The sequence below is a fragment of the Gossypium raimondii genome, chromosome 13, assembly GCF_025698545.1.
Source record: "Gossypium raimondii isolate GPD5lz chromosome 13, ASM2569854v1, whole genome shotgun sequence".
NCBI classification, from domain to species: domain Eukaryota; kingdom Viridiplantae; phylum Streptophyta; class Magnoliopsida; order Malvales; family Malvaceae; genus Gossypium; species Gossypium raimondii.
Genome location: NC_068577.1, coordinates 3,572,495 through 3,599,110, shown reverse-complemented (window position 1 = coordinate 3,599,110; position 26,616 = coordinate 3,572,495). Strand labels below are relative to the sequence as shown.

Genomic DNA, 26,616 nt, shown 5'->3' with positions numbered 1-26,616 from the left:
TGAAACACACGTTAAAGTAATCCAGAAGTTTACTAATACAAATGCATTTACTACTTGGCGTAACAAGTTAGACCATCCTGGATCATATATGATTCGAAAATTAATTGAGAATTCATATGGACATTCATTAAAGATCTAGAAGATTATTTAATTTAAATTCTCATTTGTTGCTTGTTCTCAATGAAAGTTGATTCTTAGAAACTCGCTAGCTAAAGTTGAGATTTAATGTCTTACATTTCTGAAATGAATATGGGCCATTCATCCATCATGTGGATGATTTTGATATTATATGATTTTGGTAGATGCATCTACAAAATAATCACATGCGTTATTAATTCGTAACCTTTCTTTTGCGAGATTGCTTGTTTAAATGATTAATTTCAGAATATGCAATTAAAACAAGTCATCTTGCTAATGTTGGTGAGTTTACGTCCCAATTTTTCAATGATTATTGCATGTCAATTGGGATAAAAGTTGAACATCTTGTAGCTCATGATCACACACAAAATCATTTAGCTGAATTGTTTATCAAATGCCTCCAACTAATAGCTAAATCATTACTTATGAGAACAAAACTTTCTATTTCAGCATGAGATTGTATTGATTTACATGTTGTATGCATCAAGCTAATAAATTATAAATACTCTCCATTACAATTGATTTTTGGTCAAGAGCCAAATATTTTTCATCTTACATTTTTTGGATGTGCGATATATGTTCCAACTGCTCCACCACAACGCACAAAGATGGGTCATAATAAGAGATTGGGAATGTATATTTATATGAGTCTCCTTATATTATTTTTGAGCTATTAATTCGGTATTTAGTTATGACATGAGTTGTCAGTTTTCCCAACATTAGTGTGAGAGAATAAAAGTTGGATTAATAAAGTACTTGAAATCACTACACCAAAACAGGCTTTTAGCTGCGTTTTTAGCGGCGTTTGGATAAAAAATACCGCTAAAGACCGAGCATTACCTGCGCTTTATGGAAAACGCCGCTAAAAATAAGCATTAGCGGCGTTTTCCAGAAAGCGCCGCAAAAAACATAAGCCCAACGATGTTGTTTTCTGAGCTTTCGGGGCTTTAGAGGCGTTTTTAATAAAGCGCCACTAGTGCTTAGGGCTTTAGTGGCGTCTTTGAGAAAGCGCCTCTAATGCTCAGGGCTTTAGCGGCGTTTTTGAGAAAGCACCGCTAATGCTCAGTGATTTGGCGGTGTTTTTGAGAAAGCGCCGCTAATGCTCAGTGATTTAGTGGCGTTTTTGAGAAAGCGCCGCTAATGCTCAGGGATTTAAAATAATTTAAAATGTTTGTTAAAAATGGAAAAATTAAAATACTATTATTTAAAACAATTTTAAAGTTTTTTGGATACATTACTGATTTTTTTAATTTATATTTTAAATAATTTCTTATATAATCGTAAAAGAGATAGTATTAATTTTAAAATATTGAATTAATTATCACTATAGTTTAGGGTTTTTGGTTTAAGGTATATGGTTTAGAGTTTAAGGTTTAGGTGTTACCATTTTAAGGTTTATGGATTAAGGGTTTAAGGGTTATGGTTTATGGTTTAAAGGCTGGGGTTTAAGGTTTAGAGATTATGTGTTAAGGGTTTCTGATTTTAGAGCTTAGATTAACTAGTGTTTTCTAATTTATATATTAATTAATTTCTTATATGATTGTAAAAGAGATAATATTAATTTGGTTCTTCAAAATCGTGTGAAGACTAACAGACTTTATAAAATATTTCATTCATTCATTACTTTATGCATGCAGACTTGCATGTATTTATACAGAAATAAGAACTGAAGCTAACAGCTGCTGCAGCTAACTGACTTAGTAACTGTTTAACTACTAACTGACTTAGTAACAGCTTTGACTATGATAGCACTCTCACACATTGCACCCCCTCTTCCTGATCCTGGTACCATCTTTTAATTTAAGAATAAGCCAAACCCATATTTCATTTTCTTCAGTTTTTGTTAACTTGTTCATGCTAGTGTTTTCAGGAACTTTTTTTATTTTTTTTAGAGGGAAATGCAATTTGTAGGAAGCCAATCTGTTTGATCTATTTCCCCTGTTTTATTGTTATTTTCAGTTGTTTTATGTTAATTTTCTTTCTTTTTATTTGGGTTTCAGTTTATATTTATTTTGATATTTCATTGTCGTTTAGAGTAAATGCAGAGTACAGCTATCGATGAAATGGATTTCGCCATTTCCGTTTAATGGCGAAGTTGATTTTTGTCTTTTGTAAAGAATCATATGCTACAATTGTCCCTTTCCATGGGTTCTTAACTTAGAGGAACTGGGAAAGGGAAAGAAAATTGATATTTTGAAATTTCTGATTTTGGACAATTTGAAGTTTGAAAGAATTGGTTTATATGCTCAAATAAGCGTTATAAGGACCTCAAAAACTATGTTCATAACTGTTTATGTTCAAATGGGTGCTCTGAATGCTAAACCATCGTGCTGGTCAGCAAAAGTTCGATGGCCTTGTCATATAGCTTTCGTAACAAACTATTTTGATTTTATCTTTTAGGCAAATAGTGTGGGCTTTTGATGCACCTAGAAAGTAATGGTTTTGATTTTATAAGGTCAGTGCTCTCTAGAATGTGCTGGTAAGAATTTGATCATAAAATTGTTGTTTTATGCACCTTCAGTTTTTTAATTCTTTTGTACGACTTCGGGAACCTGTACATGTTTTACTTTTATAAAACTTTTGGAAGTTTTCTTTTTCTTTTAATTTTTATTTTCCGCCTTCCCTTGTCAACGGTTTAATTAAATTTATGATGCATATGTACTTTAGATTCGTGATTCTTGCAGTTCTTCAAATGCAATTGCAAATTTTGATAGTAATATCGCTAATGTAAGCCGCAACCGTAAAGACGAGAAGCATGTCGAGATTCTCATTTCAAAGGATCGTGCTTCTATTTGCAACAATAATGAAAAATTTAAAGGTCAGAAAACTTATGTTGAATACGAACATGCCTAACGTTTTACCAACTCAAACCAAAAGAAAAATCGAATAGCTTATTTGTTTAATTATTACGTAAAAGATGATTATTTGCTGTCCACGTTCCTATTAGTAGCCTTGTGCGCTTCTCTTACATGTCCTCGGAATTCATAACCTCTAATAGTACTCAAAATTACCAAAACAAAATTACGTATTTTCTTAGCTCTTTAAGGTCATGCAATTAACCCTTTTTTTCTTATTTCCGCTTTCCTTCTATTCTTTTATGTATTATTTTCTTATTATTGAAACCAAAGTGTGTTTTATTGGACAGGTGCGTGCAGTTCGTCGTGACAATGGAGAAAAGACTGATATCTCTAGAGTCTTTTTGGTTGAACAAGTAAAAGGAATGTTGGATAAGATTCAACAGAACCTATTCGATGTGGCAAAACAAAAAAAGAGATGCCTGCATTGAAGTTGTAAAAACGTGGGGCGAGTTTGTAAAAGCTCTTGGGCAAAATAAACTGATCTTAGCTCCTTGATGTGATGAGGAGGTATGACTTTAATTTGTAGAATCCTTATTATTTATAGGGATCATGACAATTTAGCATTTAATTGGTATTGTTTTAATGCTTATTTGTTACCCTTTTTCTCGAATCGCATCATTAATCATCATTAATCTCAAGTATTTTGTTAGGCAACAACATGAGTGGATCATATTCTAATCTCTCCAGGCATATGTAGCTCATTTTTCTTAAATGATGTTTTATGTTTTGTATATATAGGAGGTGGAGAAAGATGTGAAAGCTCGAACAAAGGGTGAGATGGGAGCAGCTAAGTCTCTTTGTACCCCATTCGAACAGCCTGAACTCCTAGAAGGTACTTGACTCTATCCATGCAGACATTTCTTTTAAATAATTTAAAGAATAATTTAAATATATTATGAAATCCAAATTTCTTTAGAGCAAACAAGGTTTTATGTATAAAATTATATATATATATATATTGTCAATTATGTTTGATTGATTCTGCTGGAGTTCATAACGTTGACAGAGCTGCTATATAAGAAGCTTAGTTGGCATTTCAATTTTCAATTCATCTATAGATAAAATAACATTTAGTCTTTAAATTTGTCAATTTTTTTAATTTAGTTCTTCAAATTTTTTATTCTACATTAATTTTGAAACTTAACAAAAATTTTCAATTTAGTCGTTAAGCTTGGATTGAATGTTACTTTATCCCTTTCTTTAAAGTCGGTTTCAAATAATAATTGATAAAGCTTAACTATTATCTAATTTTATATAATTATCTTATTTAGGTTATTAATTTTAATTCAATAGTCTGATTGTATACCACTTTTCGTGAATTAAAAAAATCAATTTCAATTAAACCTAAACAACAATAAAATTGGTCAAATTACATTCAATTCCATCTAAGAGAACCAATAGATTGATCACTTGCTTACAAAATTATAAATGGAATGCATATACTAACTGTGATATGTTTATTACATTTTTGGGGTTTGATAAATGGATCATATTGAAAATTTTTATTATAATTAAGTTTACTAAATATCATCTACTTTTTGTTTTATTGCCGTTTTTTATAGTTGCCTTATTGTTACTAGTACTTTATCTCATTTGTTTTGGTTTTGGTCATTTCCTGTATTAGAAAGAATTCATAGTGTATAAGTTAAAGCAAACAAAAGGCCTATCCTCAAGCCAAAATGCATGGCTGAATAGGTAAGTACTAGTAACAATTGACTAGTTTAGACAATCATTAGAAATAATGCCTATTTGTGACACATGGAAGAGCTATGATTGAGGTTGTTTGTTAGTATGGTTCAACTTGCTACTAAAGCTGCACATAATTGTTTGTTATATATATTTTTTTGAGCCTTAATGGCTATATATATTTTTTATTTTTAACATCTCTGTTGTTTACCAAGTTTGTTAGTTTATGTGATCATTTGGTTTTGCATCCTTTAGATATTGAAGGTGTAGCAGAGGATTCAATCTCTTCAAGCTGGAAAAGCCAAGGCTTAGCACTTCTTCAAGTGGAATGTTATTTAATGTTGCATTCCATGGTCGTTTATCCTAGTTAGAACTTGAATTTGGTGTTATTGAAATAGTGTTTTGTAGCTATCTTGTGTACTAGCTTCTTTAACCATGATTATTAATTATTACGTGTTTTGTAGCTTCTTTTATAATTGGCCGAGTTAATATAGATCAGATGAGTTGTGAGCTAGATTGCTTATTTATTTAAACATAATATTTAAATTCTAAATTTAAATTCATTAATTTTTATATTTAGTTTTAAATTTAAAATTTTAATAGAAAATTTAATTTAATTAATATTTTTTATCCTTAAACGTATATAGTTTAAAGTTTAAATTTCAAAAATAAAACATAATATAATATTTATCATAGAAATAAATATTATTTAATTAAAATATTTTTTAAAGGTCATGACATTTAGCGGCGTTTAGCAGCGTTTGTGGGAAAAGCGCCACTAAAGGTCTTGTTCTATAGCGGCGTTTGTGGGAAAAGTGATGCTAAATGTCATGATCTTTAGCGACGTTTGTGGGAAAAGCGCCGCTAAAGGTCTTGTTCTATAGCGGCGTTTGTGGGAAAAGTGACGCTAAATGTCATGATCTTTAGCGACGTTTGTGGGAAAAGCGCCGCTAAAGGTCTTGTTCTATAGCGGCGTTTGTGTGAAAAATGCCGCTAAAGGTCTTGTTCTATAGCGGCGTTTGTGTGAAAAGCGCTGCTAAAGGTCTTGTTCTATAGCAGCGTTTATTTCTAAAAACGCCGCAAAAGTTAGCGGCGTTGTCAATAGCGGCATTTTTTTGCGGCGCTACTGAAAACGCCGCAAATACTTTTAGCGGCGCTTCTGAAGGCAAAAAAAAACGCCGCTAAAAGCCTGTTTTGGTATGTGAATGAATTATCAATATCTAAGATCCTCGTACAAAGCAACGTGAACCAGAAGTTCAACAGATAATTCATTTTACAAATCAACTGCAAAATTCATTAAATTTCACATACCAGCTGAAAATGCTCCAATACGAATTGATGTCCTAATAGGGCAAACTGTTAATGCAAAAGAAAGTAGTCCATGCTTGAAGCGTGAAAGACCGGTCGGTTTCAAAGATAAAAATCCTCATAAAAGAAAAGGAGTAAACATTCAAGATGGTCACATAGTGGAGACGGGAGTTCCTGAAGAGACCCGTGACATAACTAATTATAAAACTCAAAAAGAGATTCAGGTACCTAAAAGTGAAAATAGAAATGATGAAAATAAAGAGATATCGATAAGTTATGTCAATACGAGAAAAAGATGGAACTGAAAAAAATGTAGTTATCGACAACAATTTTGCTTATAATGTTGCTATTGAAATAACAAAAGAAAATGAGGATCCTGAGCTTAAATCTACTAAGGAATGTAAAAATAGAAAAGATTGGTCAAAATGGAAAGATGCAATTCAAGCATAATTGAATTCACTTTCTAAACGTGAAGTTTTTGGACCTGTAGTCTAAAACACCTAAAGGTGTAAAGTCGGTAGGATATAAATGAGTATTTGTGCGAAAACGAAATGAAATTGATGAAGTCATAAGATATAAAGCTCGCCTTGTAGCACAAGGATTTTCGCAAAGGCCCGACATTGATTATGAAGAGACATCTTATTAGTTTGGCAGTACAAGAAAAACTTGACATGCATTTAATGGATGTTGTTACATCTTATTTATATGGTACACTTGATAGTGAAATTTATATGAAAATCCTTAAAGGATTTAAAATCCCAAAACGATATAGAGTTTCTTGAGAAAATTACTCAATCAAATTAAAGAAAAGTTTATATGGATAAAAACAATCTGGACGTATGTGGTACAATCGTATTAGTGAAGACTTGTTAAAGGAAGGTTACAAAAACGATCCAATTTGTCCATGTGTCTTTCTAAAAAGGTTTGGATCATATTTTGTAATAATTGTTGTTTATGTTGATTATCTAAATATTATTGGAAACTCCTGAAGAGCTTCAAAATACAATAAATTGTTTAAAGAAATAATTTGAGATGAAAAATTTTGGAAAAACAAAGTTTTATCTTGGATTACAAATCAAGCATTTAAAAGATAAAATTCATGTTCATTAATCAACTTATATGAAAAAGATATTAAAGAAATTTTACATGGATAAAACACACCCATTAAGTACTCCGATGGTTGTACGATCGTTAGATGTGAATAAAGATCAATTTCATCCTTGCGAGAATGATGAAGAGTTTCTTGGTCCTGAAGTACAATATCTAAGTGCCATAGGGGCATTGATGTATCTTACAAACAACATAAGACCTGATATAGCTTTCACTGTAAACTTGTTAGTAAGATTTAGTTCTTCTCCAACATGTAGGCATTGGAATGGAATTAAACATGTATTTAGGTATTTCAAAGGGACCATTGATATGGGGTTATTTTATTCAGATGATTCAAAATCCCTATTAGTTGGCTATGCTGATGTTGGATACTTACTAGACCCACATAAAGGTCGATCTCAAACAGGATATTTATGTAACACCCCTAACCCGAATATGTCGCCAGAACAGGGTTACAGAGCATTACAAAAATTTACAGATTGATTTTCAGACGTTTCATTTCATCTAGCATTCATATTTGAAACCAATCAAAATTAAAACATTAATGAGCCAACGTTGGCTAAAATTAACTTATACATGCCATTATAACCAGAATCAAATCATCCAAAATTACTGATAGAACCAATGGATAGTGTGATATATCTCTGACCAGCTTCCAACCCAATCGAGCTTCCGATAATCTGTAGGGTAAATAAAAAAATAAAAAAATACGTAAGCAATGAATGCTTAGGAAGCTTGTGTAGTCTTTAGTCATATTAGTTCATTTAAAATATAAAATCTATACATATCCAATATGAATACCATAGTACTCATGAAGCTATATTCATCAACTCACAAGGTGAATAAATTCATAGTATCAATTACATATTATCCCAAGCTTAGTAGGACTTTATATAACTTTAACTCTTCATAATTTCTTTATTTTCATTTGCATTTCTTTACTTTCCACATTTATTCCATATGCGTGACACACAAGTCATAAGCATATCATTCAATCATAGTCACAAGCTAGTGCATTTAACTAAAGCATTTTTCCGAATTGATCACATGATAGTTCATTTCAAACTCATGTTATCTCACTTCAGAACTTTACCCGTTATATCATTTAAATATCAATGGTTACATTTATTTCAGATCAATACCAATAATAATCTATAAACCTTTCAATTCAACCACATAAATCTTTTATCGTTTCTTTCTGTATCGAAGGACGACTTACGGATATGAGTACATCATTCTTTGGTGCCATAGTCCAACTATGGTCTTGCACATATAAACACTGCCATGGTTCGACCATGGTCTTACGTTCATAGTGCCATAACCCAATTATGGTCTTATCCGTCAATTCATCCTCTGCCATAAAACGATTGTACTCAATCTCACGTTCAAACCAAATTAAGTATTAAATTCAATAATATATTTCCAATAATAATTCATTTCTCAATATTTATAATTGAATTTGGCTTTCATTTGTTAACATCATATACTATTACATTGAGCATTTATTTATCTCATGAACAATTAGTTCATGCTTTCTATTCACATTTTCATATTCAGTTCACATTTTCAAATTATATTCTACAACCATGTTTCCTTTCAATAGCTCAACTGTTTCATTTTGTTTGATTTAACTTTTCATTTAATTACCCCTATTAACAGACTCGAGCTTTGGCGGATACATGGATCCAACCAAACACACTAGTACGACACACTGTGCCTAAAACGGTACATAGTACCTGATTAGTAATCAGTAACAGTAGTAGTAACAGTAACAGTATTCAACACACAAAGTGCTGAATCTGTAACAGTAATGGTAACAGTATTTGACACACAAAGTGCCGAATTGGTAACAGTAATGGTAACAGTATTTGACACACAAAGTGCCGAATCGGTAACAGTAACAGTAACAATATTCGACACACAAAGTGCCAAATCGATAATAGTAACAGTAGTCGGCATATAAATGCCTGATCAGTAAGCCGGCAAAAACCCGTACTCTTCCATATCCTATGGCATGCCAACTATATCCGACTAGCCCAACTAGTTAATAGGGTATTTAATTCACCTTTCAGTACAATTTCCATCTTAGTTCAGTATCAATTATAATTCCTTATTTCGATCAGTTTCACAGTAATGTAGTAATTCATTACTTCAGTAATTTCACAGTTCAATGCAGTACACAAAATAATATTCAGTATTCCATAATTCAGTTCAGTATCAGTCTCAATTTCAATACCCAATCATAAATTTTTATTTTACTAAACACATATTTCTTATTCAATTCAATTTACTAAATTCAGTTCAATACTAACACATATACATATATATTATTCATCACCAAATAACATTCACTTTAATCAAAATTGTACGAATATAGTTCATATGAACTTACGGGGCATTTTGGTAATTTTCCATTTCCTCGATTATCTACCCGATCTTGATCTAAATTAATATTTCATTCAATTAATTAATTTAAATAATAAAACAACTCATTTCATGCAATTTGATCTTTTTGACATTTTACAAAATTGCCCCTAAAGTTTTACTTTTTATTCAATTTAGTCCTTGAGCCCAAATCATGCAAATTAACCATTTTTAATGCAAATCCTTGCTAACAGAATATTTATATATTTATTTTCCTCCCCCTCCTCTCCATTCCACATCCTTAATTTATATAACATGCTTATAAGTAACATTATCTATGATTTCACTATTTACTTATAAATTTATTCAAAGCTGTCCATCCATGTCATAGTCATTAAATCATTTTTATCTTGAGCTACAGTACTCCAAATTAGGATCTGCTAATTTTCTCTGAAACTAGACTCACTTATCTTATTACCATAAAATTTTCGGAATTTTTAGTTCAGCCAATAAGTATAGTTTATTCTTTAAAGTCACTCCTGTTCTGCTGTCTGACAGTTTCGACCATTCTTCACTAAAAATTAATTATCTCATCGTACGGGATTTAGATGATGTTCCTGTTTATTTCTCTTGAAAATAGACTCATTAAAAATTTTAAACCTATAAATTTAAACCCCTAATTATTTTTCTTCAATTTTTATGATTTTCCAAAGTCAGAACAGGGGAACCCAAATTCATTCTGACCTTGTCTCACAAAATTTATTATATCTCATGATTTAAAAGTCCATTACTTACAAAGTTTCTTCTATGAGAAACTAGACTCAACAAGATTTAATTTCATGTTTTATTCATCCTCTAATTCGATTTTCACAATTTATGGTGATTTTTCAAAATTAACCTACTGCTGCTGTCCAAAACTATTTTAGTGCAAAATATTGATTACTAAGTTTATAACACTCTTATTCCCTTTCTCTATAATATTTCCCATCACTTTCTCTTATTTTCCTTCACTAATATATAAAAAAATAAGACCTTATATAAGAAAACTCTACTATAACATCATTTCCATGCTTTTCAATAATATCACACTTAAAAATATGTTCAATTAATCTTGATGTTCTTACCTTGTCCTATTGGTTTCAACCTTTAACTTTATTTTCTCTCTCCTCCAGCTTCTATTACTTAAATCTAACTTGATATTCTAGCTCCCCATAGTCTTCTTGTTATTTTTCTCTCTTGATAGCTAAGGAAATTCTTTTGATTTCAAGGTGAAAATGATAAATTTCTGGTAGAAGGACCAAATTGTAAAGAAAGCAAAACTTTCTTTCTTTCTCTCTTCTTCTCACGTTGATGCATGGAAAAATGGTGGGATGGTGGCTTTTCATCTTTCTTTCCACATATATATACTAAATAATAAAATAATAAAATATCATTTAAAAATCAAATTAAAATATTAATAAACTAATATTTATTTATTTATTTAATCTAAAATATCTCCAACATCGTCATTATCTTCTATATTTCTCTCTCTTCGAAATGACCATTTTGCCCTTTATGATCTTTTTCCATCCTTGAGTCATCACTGAATTTGATAAAATTACAATTTAATCCCTCATAATTCTTCACCTATTTAATTTGGTCCTAATTCATCCATTTTCCTTAGTTTCTAGATTATTCCACCCTTAAAATATTTATACTTTTGGTCCTTTAACTTTTCATATTTACACTTTAACCCATCATATTTTGAGTATTTACTCTTGGGCAACAAAACTTTTCTCACTTTTGCAATTTAATCCTTTCTTGAATTAATATGTCATAATATACTTCCCAATGTTGACATAACTCAAAATTACCCTTATTATCACTTTATTTCCTTATTTTACTATATCAGAGATATTATCTTACTTTCCTTATTGTAGAAATTTTTGGGGTATTACAATTTATTTACATGTGAGGGGGGGTACTACCATATCATGACGTTCGACAAAGCAAACATTAGCTGTTGCTTCTTCAAATCATGTAGAAATAATTGCAATGAATGAGGCAAGTCGAGAGTGTGTTTGACTAAGGTTATTGACCCAACATATCCAGAAGATATGTAATTTGCCTTTATAGGAAAAGATGCCAACTATCTTATATGAGGATAATGCAACATGTATAGCTCAATTGAAGAGTGGTTACATCAAAGGTGATAGAACGAAACATATTTCGCCAAAATTATTCTTCACCCATGATCTTGAGAAAAGAGGTGATATAAATGTTCAACAAATTCGTTCTAGTGATAATTTAGCATATATTTTTACTAAGGCATTGCCAACTTCAACATTTGAAAGACTACTACGCAAGATTGGAATGCGTCAACTCAAAGATGTAATGTAATGTTGCCATTAGGGGGAGTCTAAAATAAGTTGTACTCTTTTCCTTTAACCAAGGTATTGTCCCATTGGGTTTTCCCGGTAAAGGTTTTTAATGAGACAACTTGTAATAGAATATTGTGTACTCTTTTTCCTTCATTAGGTTTTTATCCCATAGGATTTTTTCTAATAAGGTTTTAACGAGGCACATTATCCACTAATGGACATCCAAGGGGGAGTGTTATAAATATCTTATTTAGTGGATGTCCATCATGATCAAGATAAAGCTTTGATGTACTTTAAATTCTAATAGTTATTAGAATTAGATCTCTACTTCTTTTATACTTCTTATGCCTATAAATAGAAACTCCCATGAAGCATTGTAATCATCCCTTTGATTAATAAAGTACATTCTCTATTGCTTTCATATTTTCTTTGTTCTTCATTCTCTCCATCTCTCTTTATTTTATAACAAAATTAATTTTTGTAGGTAAAGTTAATTTATTTGGCTTCACCCGTATAAATACCACTCTAACACCAATATTTTTAAATATTTTGGGAACTGGAAAATAAATAATAATATTTGGGAGCAAAATAAATTGGTCACACCACTTTTATTATGTCAATTTTTAAAGTGATTTGTATATTTAATTTGAAATTAAAATTATTATTTTATTTGATAGAGTCATAGAGAATGACGGTTAATATGCTGCAATTAATTTTTTAAATTTTTTAATAAAAATAAATTTTTATTTTGGTAGAGCTATTCTCTTTGACATGACCAATGACTATATATAACCTCAATGTCAATTCAATCTAATATGAATTTTTTTTAAATTTTATTAAGTTAGAGGATGAATAAACTTTTTTAAAATTTTATTAAGATTATTTTTAAATTTTATTAAATTATATATAGCCATTTGATTAAAAATAATATTGTTTTTGCTCAATGTAGTACACAACAAATTAAAATAGTTGTAGAATAATATTTAGTAATCAGTAGTATTGTTCTTAAGTAAATGATTTGGCAACCACATTTTATGGTTATTAAAATATTTTTTGGCAATGACATATAATCATTGAGTAATGTAATACAATGACATATCAGTATTATTATTGTTACTTACAAAACTTAGCATTTTAATGTACAGTTGTTGCAAATTTTATATTACAACCAATATATTATTGTTAGGTAATAGTTTTGTAACTAAAGTATTATGGTTGTGTTAAAATATTATAACAAATTTTATTATAACTAAAACATTTTAGACAAATAAATTAAGTCATTACAAAAATATATATTTTAAAACGAAAAAAGTCGTTGCGATATATATAATTAAAACGACTTTTCAATTTGTAAAATCGTTGTGCATATTTTATACAATGGAGGTATACATAACGACTTCGCAACGATTTTTTTGCTGTTACAATAAAATCTTAGTAATGGTAATACAACATTTAGCAATAAATTTTAATGTTGACAATTCATATTTTTCTTGTAGTGAATATACTAAATTACAAAATTAAAAACGAATTAAATTCAAATTTTTAAACTGGAATTTGAATTTGGCTCATATTTTAAATGGACTTTCTTGCATTTTGGAGCTTGGGCTGTGTATTTTTTTTATTACTTTTTGCATTTTAATTTGTAAATTTAGTACGACAATTGTGGTGGCCATTGGGTTGAAATATGAAATGGCTTTGCTTAATTGGAGGGTTCAATGGGGATTAGCGAGAAAGTGGCTTGGCTCTGTCTGTCTTGAGGGAGTTTCTGGTGTATCATTTCTGGTTTTTTCGCGGATGGTATGGCGAAAGCTAGTGTGCTTTAGTGGAAATGGGTAGTTTTTCATGGAGAACGGACTTTTTGTTGAAGGCTGGACTGCATTGCAACATGAAACCAGCAGCATGGTTGGCCATCGAGCTCAGCAGCTTTGCTTGGTGCGCAAGGATGAAACTGGACCGAATGAAGCAATCAGATTTGGTCACCTAGTTGTTATGTATTTTTTGTTTAGTTCAATGCTAACTTGCTTACAAGTTGGTAAGATTAAGTTAGTGATTTGATTTTGATGTAAAAGTTGGTATGTCAGCTTATCTCTTTTGTTGTTCTAAGTTAGTATTAGAAATGTATTAGTTGGGGCAGTTAAACAATTAGGTAACTGTCATTTTATCAATTGTAACTTAAATACATTTTGAAATTTGAATGAAATTGATGTTCGGTTACATTTTTTGCTGAGTATTCAAGTCTTGTTCATTGCTTTTGTGCTTTGTTTTCTTTCGCTTCGATCTCATTTGGTTCTGCTTGCTATTTGGATTAATACATGCTGCCATTGTTCCAACAAATGGTATTATGAGCCCAAATCTTTGAGGGGCCTTTGCATTCTGCTGTTTTCATACCAAAAGCAAAAGCATAGTTCAAATTTAGAAGAGATCGAAGCCTTTGAACTCAGTCTAGCAGGATGAGTTTCACTCCACCACCTCCACCAGTGTTCGCTGGAGAAAACTATCACTTTTGGATAGTCAAGATGAAGACTTATCTCCAGGCACACGATCTTTGGAGTGTGATTGAGAATGATGTTGAACCACCTCTATTGAGAGCCAATCCCACTATTGCACAGATGAGACAGCATGTTGATGAGCGAGCCAAGAAGCACAAGGCTATGGCCTGTTTGCAAAATGGAGTGTTTGATGTGATATTCACTCACATCATGGCCTGTGACTCACCAAAGCAGGCTTGGGAGAAGCTGAAGGAGGAGTTCATGGGGACTGACAAAACAAGGCAACAGCAGGTGATCAACCTCAGGAGAGACTTTGAGAATTTGAGAATGAGGGAGTCTGAGACCATCAAGCAGTACTCGGATAGGATAATGGCCATTGTCAACAGCATAAGGCTCCTGGGAGTGGACTTCACAGAGAGCAGAGTTGTTGAAAAGGTCATCACAACTCTTCCTAAGAAATTTGAGTAAAAAATCTCTTCACTTGAGGACTCGAGGGACTTATCAACCATTTCATTGTCTGAGTTGATAAACTCACTGTATGCACTTGAGAAAAGGAGGGCAAATAGGCAGGAGGAGAATATTGAGGTTGCTTTCCAGGCTAAAGCCAGTGAAGGCTCAAGTGTAAGTGCAAAAGGAAAAAAGCCTTGGCACAATAGAAGGGCCAAATCAAGAAGAAATGAAGCAAAAAGGATGTTCCCACCATGTGTTCACTGCAAGAAGACAACACACTCAGAAAAGTACTGCTGGTTTAGGCCAGATATTTGATGCAGAAAGTGCAAGCAGTTTGGTCATGTGGAGAAGGTGTGCAAGGGCAAACCAAAGGAGACCACTCAGCAACAAGCTCGACCTGCTGAGGACTTGCAAGCTCAGGAGGAGCATGCGTTCACAGCAACCTGTTTTGTTGGCACAACAAAGGTCAGCAACAATTGGCTGCTAGACAGTGGCTGCTCACACCATATAGCAGCAGATGAGAAGCTGTTTAAGAGCCTAGACAGAAGCTTCCACTCAAGAATCAAAATTAGAGATGGCAAGCTGATTGAGGCCAAGGGCAAGGGCAATGTGCTGGTTAGCACTGGTTCAGGTAACAAGTTGATCCCTGATGTGTTTTTTGTACCTAACTTAGACCAGAACCTGCTTAGTGTAGGCCAATTAGTTAAAAAAGGCTATACCTTGGTCTTTAAAAATGGTTGCTGTATTGTTCAAGACATGCATGGTCAGGAGTTAGTCACAGTCTCTATGGCTGATAGATGTTTTATGCTGGATGTTAGTCAAGTAGAAAGAAAGGCATACACCAGTCTGGTTGATAGCACAGACTTATGGCATATGAGACTAGGCCATGCCAATTTCAGATCCATTGATCTGTTGCATAGGCTGAATTTGGTTGATGACATTTCAAAAATTGAAGTCAGTGGGACTGTTTGTGAGGTTTGTCAGCTTGGTAAGCAGGCTAGACTGCCTTTTTCTGCTGACAGTACTTGGAGAGCTCAAAATAAGCTAGAATTGGTGCACTCTGATGTTCATGGTCCTATAAGACCACCTTCAAACAGTGAGAACAAGTATTTTGTTCTGTTTATAGATGATCTAACAAGGATGTATTGGGTCTACTTCTTGAAACTGAAGTTAGAGGTATTTGAGGCCTTCTGTAAATTCAAGGCATATGCTAAAAATCAGTCAAGCTGCAAAATTAGATCCTTGAGGATTGACAATGGTTCAGAATATGTGAGTGACAAATTTCAAAAGCTTTGTGACAGTGCTGGGATTCACCATCAGCTTACAACAGTCTATACTCCTCAACAGAATGGAGTTTGTGAAAGGAAAAATAGGACTGTGCTGAACATGGCCAGGTGCCTATTGTTTCAAAGCAAGCTTCCAAGTCAGTTTTGGGCTGAGGCAGTCAACACCTCAGTATACCTGCTCAATAGGCTACCAACTCGTGCAGTCAAGGATAAAACCCCTTTTGAGGCTTGGGATGGGGTCAAACCAGTTGTAACACACTTGAAAGTGTTTGGTTGTGTGTGTTATGCTCTTATTCCAGTGGAAAAGAGAACCAAGCTCGAGAGCAGGGCTACTCCAGGAATCTTTGTTGGCTATAGCAGCAACAAGAAGGGTTATAGAGTGTATGATCCTACAACAAAGAAGGTCTTAGTCAGCAGGGATGTAAAATTTGATGAAGAAAAGGTGTGGAATTGGAATGGTGCTGAAGCTGACATGTCTGAAATGGACCAGTTGGACTTGGTTGTTGAACCTACAGAAGAGGGACCAAAAGATGATGCTGTTGATGATACACCAGTTAGGGGCACCAGAACTTTGATTGATGTTTATCAGAGGTGTAGTGTTGCTATGATTGAGCCTACAGATTTTGAGGAAGCTGCCAGAGACAAGAACTGACTGAAAGCCATGGAGATTGAGTTAGAAATGATTAACAAGAATCAGACATGGGAATTGGTGAGCAGACCAGAACACAAGAAGTTCATAGGGGTTAAATGGGTGTACAGGGCCAAATACAATGCTGATGGCTCTTTAAACAAGTATAAGGCCAAACTTGTGGTGAAGGGCTACAGTCAGCAATATGGTGTGGACTTCTTGGAGACATTTGCTCCAGTAGCAAGACTGGACACAATCAAGCTCCTGTTTGCTTTAGCAGCTCAGTAGTAGTGGAGGGTTCACCAATTGGATGTAAAATCAGCATTCTTGAATGGCTTTCTCAAGGAAGAGATCTTCATCCAGCAATCAGAAGGCTTTGAAGTTGCTGGACATGAAGACAAAGTGTACAAGCTGAGAAAGGCCCTTTATGGCTTGAAACAGGCACCAAGGGCCTGGTATGACAGAGTGGATAGTTACCTGATCAAGCTTGGATTTGTGAAAAGTCCTAGTGAACCTACTCTTTATGTTAAGAAGTCAGAACAAGAAACCTTGCTGATTGTCTCCTTGTATGTGGATGATTTGCTAGTAATAGGGAGCAAAGTTGAGCTCATTGATGAGTTCAAGGTTCAAATGCAGCAAGTATTCGAAATGATTGATTTTTGGATCATGACATACTTCCTTGGCATGGAAGTTCACCAGTCAGATCGAGGCATTTTCATTAGCCAACACACATTTGCTTTGAAGGTTCTTGGCAAATTTTGCATGCAAAACTGTAAAATAGTCAGCACACCAGTGGCTCAGGGTGAAAAATTGACCAGCAATGGTGATCAGCAAAGGGTTGATGAGAGGCACTATCAAAGCCTAGTAGGTTGCCTGCTGTATCTAACTGTAACTAGGCCAGACATCATGTTTGGTGTCAGTTTGCTATCGAGGTTCATGCACTGCTGCAATGAAGCTCATTTGAAGGCAGCAAAAAGGGTTCTTAGATACATCAAAGGCACTACTAACTTTGGTGTAATGTTTGAAAGTGGAAAGAAGTTGAAACTTGAAGGTTTTTCAGACAGTGACTGGGCAGGATCCCTTGATGACATGGAGAGTACCTCTGGATACTTCTTCACACTTGGATCGGGTATGTTTTGCTGGAGTTCAAAGAAGCAACAGACTGTTGCTCAATCCACAGCTGAAGCAGAGTATATCTCAGCAGCAGCAGCAGTCAATCAGGCCATTTGGCTCAGGAAATTACTTCAAGACCTTAATGAAACACAAGCTGAAGCAACTGAAATTTGGGTGGACAACCAGTCAGCAGTTGCTATAGCCAAGAACCCTGTGTTCCATGGTAAAACTAAGCACTTTAAAATTAAGTTGCACTGTAACACCCCTAACCCGTATCCTTCTCCAGAATAGGGTTATAGAGCATTACCGGAGTTTATAAATAAATTTTTAGACATTACATTTCATCAAGCATTCATATTTATAACCAATCAAAATCAAAACATTTATGAGTTATCATTAACCAATTTAGCTTATACAAGTCATTATAACAAGAATCAAATCATCCAAAATTACCAATAGAACCAATGGATAATGTGATGTATCTCCAACAAGCTTCCAACCTAATCAAGCTTCCGATAATCATTTCAAAACAAATAATAATTATACCTATTACCAATAATAATTCAATTCCAATAATAAAACACACATATATATAATATTCATTACCAAATAGCATTCACTTCTATTAAAATTGTACAAAATATAGTTCATACGAACTTACCAGGCTAAATTGCAGAAATAGCAAAATTCAGGGACATTTTGGAAAATTTCTATTTTTCTCGAATTTCCACTCAATCTTTATCTAAATTAATGTTTTATTCAATTTACTAATTTAAATAATAAAACAATTCATTTCATGCAATTTGGTCACTTTTTGACTTTTTACAAATTTACCCTTAAAGTTTCACATTTGTTCAATTTAGTCCCTGAATCTAAAACAGGTAAATTGGCCATTTTTAATGAAAACTCATGCTAGTTGAATAATCATATATTTTCCTCCTCCTCCTCTCCATTCCACATCCTTAATGTATATAACATGCTTATTTGTAACATTATCTATAATTTCACCATTTATTTATATTTTCATTCAAAGCTGCCCAATTGAGTAATAATCACTAAATTATTCATATCTTTAGCTACGAAACTCCAAATTAAGATCTGATAATTTTTCCCAAAACTAGACTCACATATCTTCTTAACATAAAATTTTCATAATTTTTAGTTTAGCCAATAAGTACAGTTTATTCTTTAAATTCATCCCTATTCTGCTATCTGACAGTTTCGACCCTTGTTCACTAAAAATTAATTATCTCATCGTATAGGTTTCAGATGATGTTACCATTTCTTTATATTAAAAATATACTCATTAAGGATTTTAATAATTTAAATTTTAACCCCTAATTATTTTTATGCAATTTTTGATGATTTTCCAAAGTCAGAACAGGGGAACCCGAATTTATTCTGATCTTGTCTCACAAAATTCATTATATCTCATGATTTACAATTACATTACTTACACCATTTCTTATATGGGAAACTAGACTCAATAATATTTAATTCCATATTTTTCTCATCCTCTAATTCGATTTCCATGATTTATGGTGATTTTTCAAAGTTAACCTACTGCTGCTGTCCAAAACTGTTTTAGTGCAAAATGTTGATTACTAAATTTATAACACCCTTATTCCCTTTCTCTATAGTATTTCCCATCACTTTCTCTTATTTTTCTTCATTAACATATAAAGAACATAGAACCTTATATAATGAAATCCTACATTAACATCAATTTCATACTTTTTCAATAATATCAAACTCAAAAATATATTGAAATCTTGATGTTCTTACATTGCTCTATTAATTTCAATCTTTAGCTTGATTTTCTCTCTCCTCCAGCCTCTATTTCTTGAATCTAACTTGATATTCTAGCTCCCCATAGTCTCCTTATCAATTTTCTCTTGGTGGTTATGGAAAATTTCTTTGAATTCTAAGTGAAAATGGTGGATTTTTGGTAAAAAGGACCAAATTGTAAAGAAAAGAAAACTTTCTTTCTTTCTTCTTCTTCTCACGTTGGTGCATGGGAAAGATGATGAATTCTCTTCATCTTTCCTCCCTTCTATATTAATCATTTAATAATAAAATAATACTAAAATCTTAATAAAATATTAATTAAATAACATTTATCTAATTAATTAATTAAAAACATCACCAACATCATTATTAACTTCTAGAATTCTCTCTCTCTAATTGACCATTTTGCCCTTTATAATCTTTTAAAATTCCATCCTTGAGTCATCATTTAATTTAGTAAAATTGCAATTTAGTCCCTCAAAATTCTTCACCTTTTTCAATTTGTCCTAATCCATCCATTTTACTTAGTTTCTAGATCATTCCACTTTTAAAATATTCACACCATTGGTCCTTTAACTTTTTCATATTTACACTTTAACCCCTCAAATTTTGAGTATTTACTCTTGGGCAACAAAACTTTTCTCACTTTTGTGATTTAATCCTTTCTTAAACTAATATGTCATAATATAATTCCCAATGTTGACATAGCTCCAAAATTTCCCCCTTTTTTTTCACTTTATATTCTTATTTATTATATCAAAGATAATATATTACTGTAAAAATTTTTGGGGTATTACATGCACTTTGTTCGAGAGGCTGAGCAAACAAGGGAAGTCAGCCTTGTTCATTGTAGCTCAGGGGCACAATTGGCTGACATGCTAACTAAGCCCTTAGGAGCTGCTCGATTTGAGACATTGAGAAGTGCAATTGGCATGTGTTGCATACAGTCCAAGGAGGAGTGTTGAAGGCTGGACTGCATTGCAACATGAAACCAGCAGCATGGTTGGCCATCGAGCTCAGCAGCTTTGCTTGGTGCGCAAGGATGAAACTGGACCGAATGAAGCAATCAGATTTGGTCACTTAGTTGTTATGTATTTTTTGTTTAGTTCAATGCTAACTTGCTTACAAGTTGGTAAGATTAAGTTAGTGATTTGATTTTGATGTAAAAGCTGGTATGTCAGCTTATCTCTTTTGTTGTTCTAAGTTAGTATTAGAAATGTATTAGTTGGGGCAGTTAAACAATTAGGTAATTGTCATTTTATCAATTGTAACTTAATTACATTTTGAAATTTGAATGAAATTGATGTTCGGTTACATTTTTTGCTGAGTATTCAAGTCTTGTTCATTGCTTTTGTGCTTTGTTTTCTTTTGCTTCGATCTCATTTGGTTCTGCTTGCTATTTGGATTAATACATGCTGCCATTGTTCCAACACTTTTGCCCTGCAACTCAGAAAGATGGAGCCTTGATATAAGTAGCTCTTCCTTAAGAGAATATGTCAAAAAGATACATAGGCAAAGGAACAATGTTTCTGGTCTAATGAGCTTGGAGCCTTCCATGAAAGCTAAACAAGCAATGTAATGGCCGGCTCCAGGAGTGAGTGTTTCAAGCAGAAACTCTGGAAGAAGGGAACCAAGTGGAATAAAAACTTCACTACTGCAGTAGTAATGGAAGAAAGACACCTAATTATGTTATCCACAGGACTGTAGGGCCTGCTCCTGCGGTGGCGATGTTTGCTGTAATACCCATTTAACCTTTAACAATATCAACAACAAAAAAAAGCATATAATCTTGTTGCCAAAACATGAAATCCCCAAACCATTTATCATTGTATGGTTGCAAAATACAGTATCATCCACATTTTATCATATATTACTATATTGGAGACCAACAACCTAGAATTTTAAGCATCATAATGTAGTGAATGAAACAACAACTGCATCCCATGTTGTGGCTTGAGTGTAAGACGTGGTACAGGAGCGTGAACATAGGTAGGGGAGACGGTGACAGTGTAGCGTTGCAGAATCATGGAAAGTGCAGTTTTCGCTTCGGTGATTGCAAAGCTCATGCCAACGCAAGATCGAGATCCCAATCCAAAAGGCATAAATGCAGCTGCATTGTACTTAGTAGCTTTCGCTATCCCATCAGCAAACCTCTCTGGTTTGAAAAGATTAACATCATCTCCCCATAAGTCAGGGTCATGGTGAAGTGCTATGATTCGCATGTCGACCTCTGAATGAGTAGGCAGGACAAGTTTTCCTAATTGGACTTCTCTTCCTACTTCTCTTGTCACGCCACTTATAGGAGGATAGAGCCGTAAAGTTTCATTGATAATCATGGTAATCTGTTGGAGAAAAAAAAAATCCAAAAGGCAATATAAATGGTCAGTGCTAGTTTTCAAGCTATTGAATTTGTATAGTTTGCTTACCGTCTTTAATTTAGCCATCCCTTCAGAATCTGGGTTTTGATTACCAAAGACCTCAATCACCTCTGCTCTTGCTTTGTCTTGCCAATCGGTGTGTATTGCTAAAAGCAGAGTTGCCCATGCAAGCAAGGAATTGACTGTTTCTTGCCCAGCAAAATAAAAAGTTTTACACTCATCTACCATATCTTGAATCGAAAGCTTGTTTTTCTGGTCCGCCTCATGATAAGCATTTACAAGTAATCCCAGAAAATCACGACCAAAGTTATCAGCTTCTCCGTTCACTACTCTCTCTTCCCTTTTTTTAACAATCCTCATCACAGAATCATGTATCATTTTGGCAATTCTTTCTGATTCAATTTCATCAGCAGGTTTCCAAAACTTGCTGAAAAGGACAACCAGATTAAATCAACCCATTGTAAGCTGAAGTATGTTGATTAACAAAGTAAAGATTTGATGAAGTTACCTGATGATGGGAATCTTTGCTTTAAAAATATTTCTGCCTGCAATTACTGACAACTTCATCAGCATGTCAAAAATCTTCTCCCCTTCCAAGTAACTGCTACCAAAGGCGGTTCTGGATATCACTTCTGAAGTCAATAATCTGAACTCTTGGAACACTTCTATCTCTTTGCCCTCCTTACTTTTCCATTTCTCAAGCATGGTTTCAACGCTAGCAACTACTGCTGGAGTCATATTCTGCAAGAAATTATCAAGTTTGTAAATGTCGCACTACAATAATTAGATTAGAAGGTAGAGATGATTTACTTTTAAGCTCTCCCCATGAAAGGCATAATTGGCCAGTTTCCTTTGCCTTGCCCATTTCTCACGTTCGGTTGAAGCAAGCCCATCGCCTAGTAGCTTGTCGAAGAAATATGAAGCCTTTGGCTTTCGAAAAGCTTTGTCACTGTTTTTAAGGACCTCTTTGACTAGATCTGGGTCTGTAATTAGCAGTTGAGCTCGAATTCCATTCCAACTAAGATAAGTCTTCCCTGAAAGAAAATGATTTCTCTTCATGGAAAGTGGAGGTTAATCAGAAAATACTACCCAAGAAAGGAAAAAAAAACATATTCTCACCGTATTTGTTGATCCAGGAGTAAACATGAGGCATGACTCTGGGAAATATATCGTGTGTCAAGGCCATAGGTTTGGTAGATGCTTCCATGAGCATTTGGGCAGCTTCTTTGTTGTTTCCATGGATAAATTCATAAGGAGGTCCTCTGATTCCTTGTGAATTCATGATGAACTGTACCCGTTGAGGTATCCAGCAATACTTGTAGAAAACATTGAGCAAAGCAACGAAAAGGTAGAGGCATAAAGAAGCTGTAAACAGGATTAGAAGATTTCCCATGGTCTCCATTTTCTTATCTTCACCGATCAGATTTTGCACCTGTTATGGTAATCTGGGTTTTGCAAGGTGACAGTCAACACATTTATCATCAAGAGACTACACTTGTCCCTCTTCAAGGTTCATGTCCTTTGAAAATTACAGCCAATTCAATACACAGAAATGGGAAGCGTGCAGGATTTGACTTCTAGTTCTTATTCAATACCTCCTACTAGGGCCCTCAATGAACAAGATTCTTTTTATAGACAAAAATTAAAATAACCCCATCTCTTGACTAAGATATGATTTGATTCAAGTCGTGTTATTAGAATTTTTTTTTATAATACACCAAAAGAAATTAAAAAGATAACTAAATTTTATAGGTGATATGGTAATGTCTAGAATTTGTGCTTACCATGTTCATCTATTTCTCACTTTTCCAATCAAACAAATGCATGCAAAGACTTTGCTAGCATTTGGGCAAAGCAAAACCCAAAAGGTACTTTCCTTTTGGCCAACAAAACCAAGCCGTCGTTTTCGTATTAAGTAGACCTACATAATGGCTGACGCCATTCATCAAACTTAGGCTTTTTTATTAAAAATACCCAAAACTTTTAATTATTTATAAAAATGACTTATTTTGAAACTCATTTTAAACAGTAAATGTCGGTGACTCATTGTCATTGGTAGTTTTAAAAAATATATATTTTGGGTGTCGTCGTTGTTATTGGTGACATCGAACTGAAAAAAAATTATATAAAATGTTCAGATACCTGATGAAGTAATTATTATTTTTAAACTAGATGAAAAATAGGAGTGACGCCATTCCTCTTGGACACCAATTAAATGTCTATTTATATATTAGGCATGCCCTATTTTGAAATTAAATTTAAATCGCCCTTAAAAATATAAGAATAAAAAAAACCTTTTAAAAATTTATTATCCTTTTAAAAATAATAAAATATAAAATTTATTAACCTTTTAAAAATAGATTTTTTATATATTTTTTTCTAATTTTATTCATTTTTATAATTCTTTTATAATTTTTATATGATTTTTCTAATTTCATACCACGTGGCACAATCTTAGCATGGCACTTGGCAAAAATAATCCAAAAAAAAAGACAGTTGTTATTTTTTATTTGTCATAATCAGGGTATCCACCAACAACAACAGTAGTTAATCTCCTCACTATAAGTGCTCTCCAAATAGGTAAATGACTGACTATGAAATGTGCTTCATTTCCATAAGTAGGGACCGAACCCTCAACCACAAGGTTAAAGGATGAGGTAAACAAACGCTACACCGTGCCTTAATTGATTGAAATTTTAACTATAACAATTAACTGTTAACTTTAACTATCAAAGAGCTTAATTGATTGAAATTTTAACATTCAAGGGCTTAATTGAATTTTTTTGAAAATATTCGTGGCTTTAACTTTATTGTTATAAAATGAATGTTTATGTTACTATTACTTAAAACTTTTTTGACATAAATGGCACTTGAATCAAGGGCTTGTTTGATAATCAATTAAAAAAATTAAATCAACTAATAATTTATGTTTTAAGCAAGTTTGATGATTCATAATAAAAACAAATGATTGGATTTTTCTACGAAAAGATATGGAAACTGAAAAGTAGATAAATAACTATTTATATCTTAATGTAGAATTTGTTTCAATTATTTTTATTTTATCTCTTTTAAATTCTTCAAATACCCCACCTTTAAATTTTTAAAATATTATATTTTATCAAACAATCTAATTATATTTTGTATTTAATTTTAATTTATACCAAATAAATTTTATAATTTAAAATAGCTTTTAAAATTATTTTTGTATTCATAAAACTCAAGTTTAAAACATTTACTTGAATTTTTATGACTTAACGAGTTTCCATTATTATAGTTTAGAAATAGTGGTGAATATTCGATCGAGTAAAAAAATTTGAATTAGTCGAGTTAACGAATCCTATTTTAACAACCGAACTCAATTTATAAATTTTTATAGTTGTTGCGTAATTAGTACACAACCAATTAAAACATTATTGCAAAATAATATTCAGCAACAAATAGTATTATTGTTACGTAAATGATTTGATAACCACGTTTAATGGTTGTTAAAATATTTTTTGACAATGAAATATAATCATTGCACAATGTAATACACAACTAAATAAAATATCCTTACAAAATAATATTTAGTAATCAATATTATTATTGTTACGTAAAAACTTAGCAAATTTAATTTTACATTGTTGCAAATTTTATTTTGCAACCAATATACTATGGTTGCGTAATAGTATTTGTAACTATTACCATTGTGTTAAAGATATTGTAACAAATTTTATTATAGCTAAAACACTTTTAGATAAACAAATTATATCGTTAGGAAAGAAATTATATTTTAAAACAAAAAAAAAGTTGTGGCCTGAATCCCATGTTGTGGCCTGAGTGTAAGACGTTGTAAAGGTGCATGAACATAGCTAGGGGAGAGATTGATAGTGTAGCGTTGCAGAATCATGGAAAGTGCAATTTTCGCTTGAATGATTGTAAAGCTCATGCCTACGCAAGATCGAGGTCCCAATCCGAAGGGCATAAATGCAGCTGCATTGTACTTAGTAGTTTCAGCCGTCAGCAAACCTCTCTGGTTTGAAAAGATCAACATCATCTCCCCATAAGTCAGGATCATGGTGAAGTGCTATGATTCGCATGTCGACCTCTGAATGAATAGGCAGGACAAGTGTTCCTGATCGGACTTCTCTTCCTACTTTTCTTATCACGCCACTTATAGGAGGATAGAGCCGTAAAGTTTCATTGATAATCATGGTAATCTGTTGGAGAAAAAGAAATCCAAAAGGCAATATAAATGTTCACTGTTAGTTTTCAAGCTATTGAATTTGTATAGTTTGCTTACCGTCTTTAATTTGGCCATCCCTTCAGAATCTGGGTTTTGATTATCAAAGACCTCAATCACCTCTGCTCTTGCTTTATCTTGCCAATCGGTGTGTATTGCTAAAAGCAGGGTTGCCCATGCAAGCAAGGAATTGACTGTTTCTTGCCCAGCAAAATAGAAAGTTTTACACTCATCTACCAAATCTTGTATCGAAAGCCTATTTTTCTGGTCCGCCTCATGATAAGCATTTACAAGTAATCCCAGAAAATCACGACCGATGTTATCAGCTTCTCCAGTGACTACTTTGTCTTCCCTTTTTTTAACAATCTTTATAACAGAATCATGTATCATTTTGGCAATTTTATCTGATTCAATTTCATCAGCAGATTTCCAAAACTT

At 32.9% G+C, this 26,616-nt stretch overlaps 1 protein-coding gene and 1 long non-coding RNA gene across 2 annotated transcripts in view; both read right to left on the bottom strand.

The window, feature by feature from the left end:
* Positions 1 to 20,814: 20,814 nt before the first annotated feature.
* The window catches only part of LOC128036064 (uncharacterized), a 98,199-nt gene continuing 92,397 nt past the window's right edge, over positions 20,815 to 26,616 (bottom strand). The window contains exon 2 of the long non-coding RNA XR_008192904.1: positions 20,815 to 21,258. This is a non-coding gene — a long non-coding RNA (uncharacterized LOC128036064). The remainder of the gene's footprint in view (positions 21,259 to 26,616) is intronic.
* Positions 21,368 to 23,540, bottom strand: LOC105781986 (cytochrome P450 CYP749A22). Its single transcript, XM_012606491.2, has 5 exons — positions 23,076 to 23,540; positions 22,767 to 22,990; positions 22,465 to 22,697; positions 22,005 to 22,383; positions 21,368 to 21,920 (listed from the first exon to the last, which is right to left on the bottom strand). Exons 1-5 carry the CDS (start codon positions 23,356 to 23,358, stop codon positions 21,480 to 21,482), a joined length of 1,560 nt encoding a protein of 519 aa, XP_012461945.1. The 5' UTR covers positions 23,359 to 23,540; the 3' UTR covers positions 21,368 to 21,479.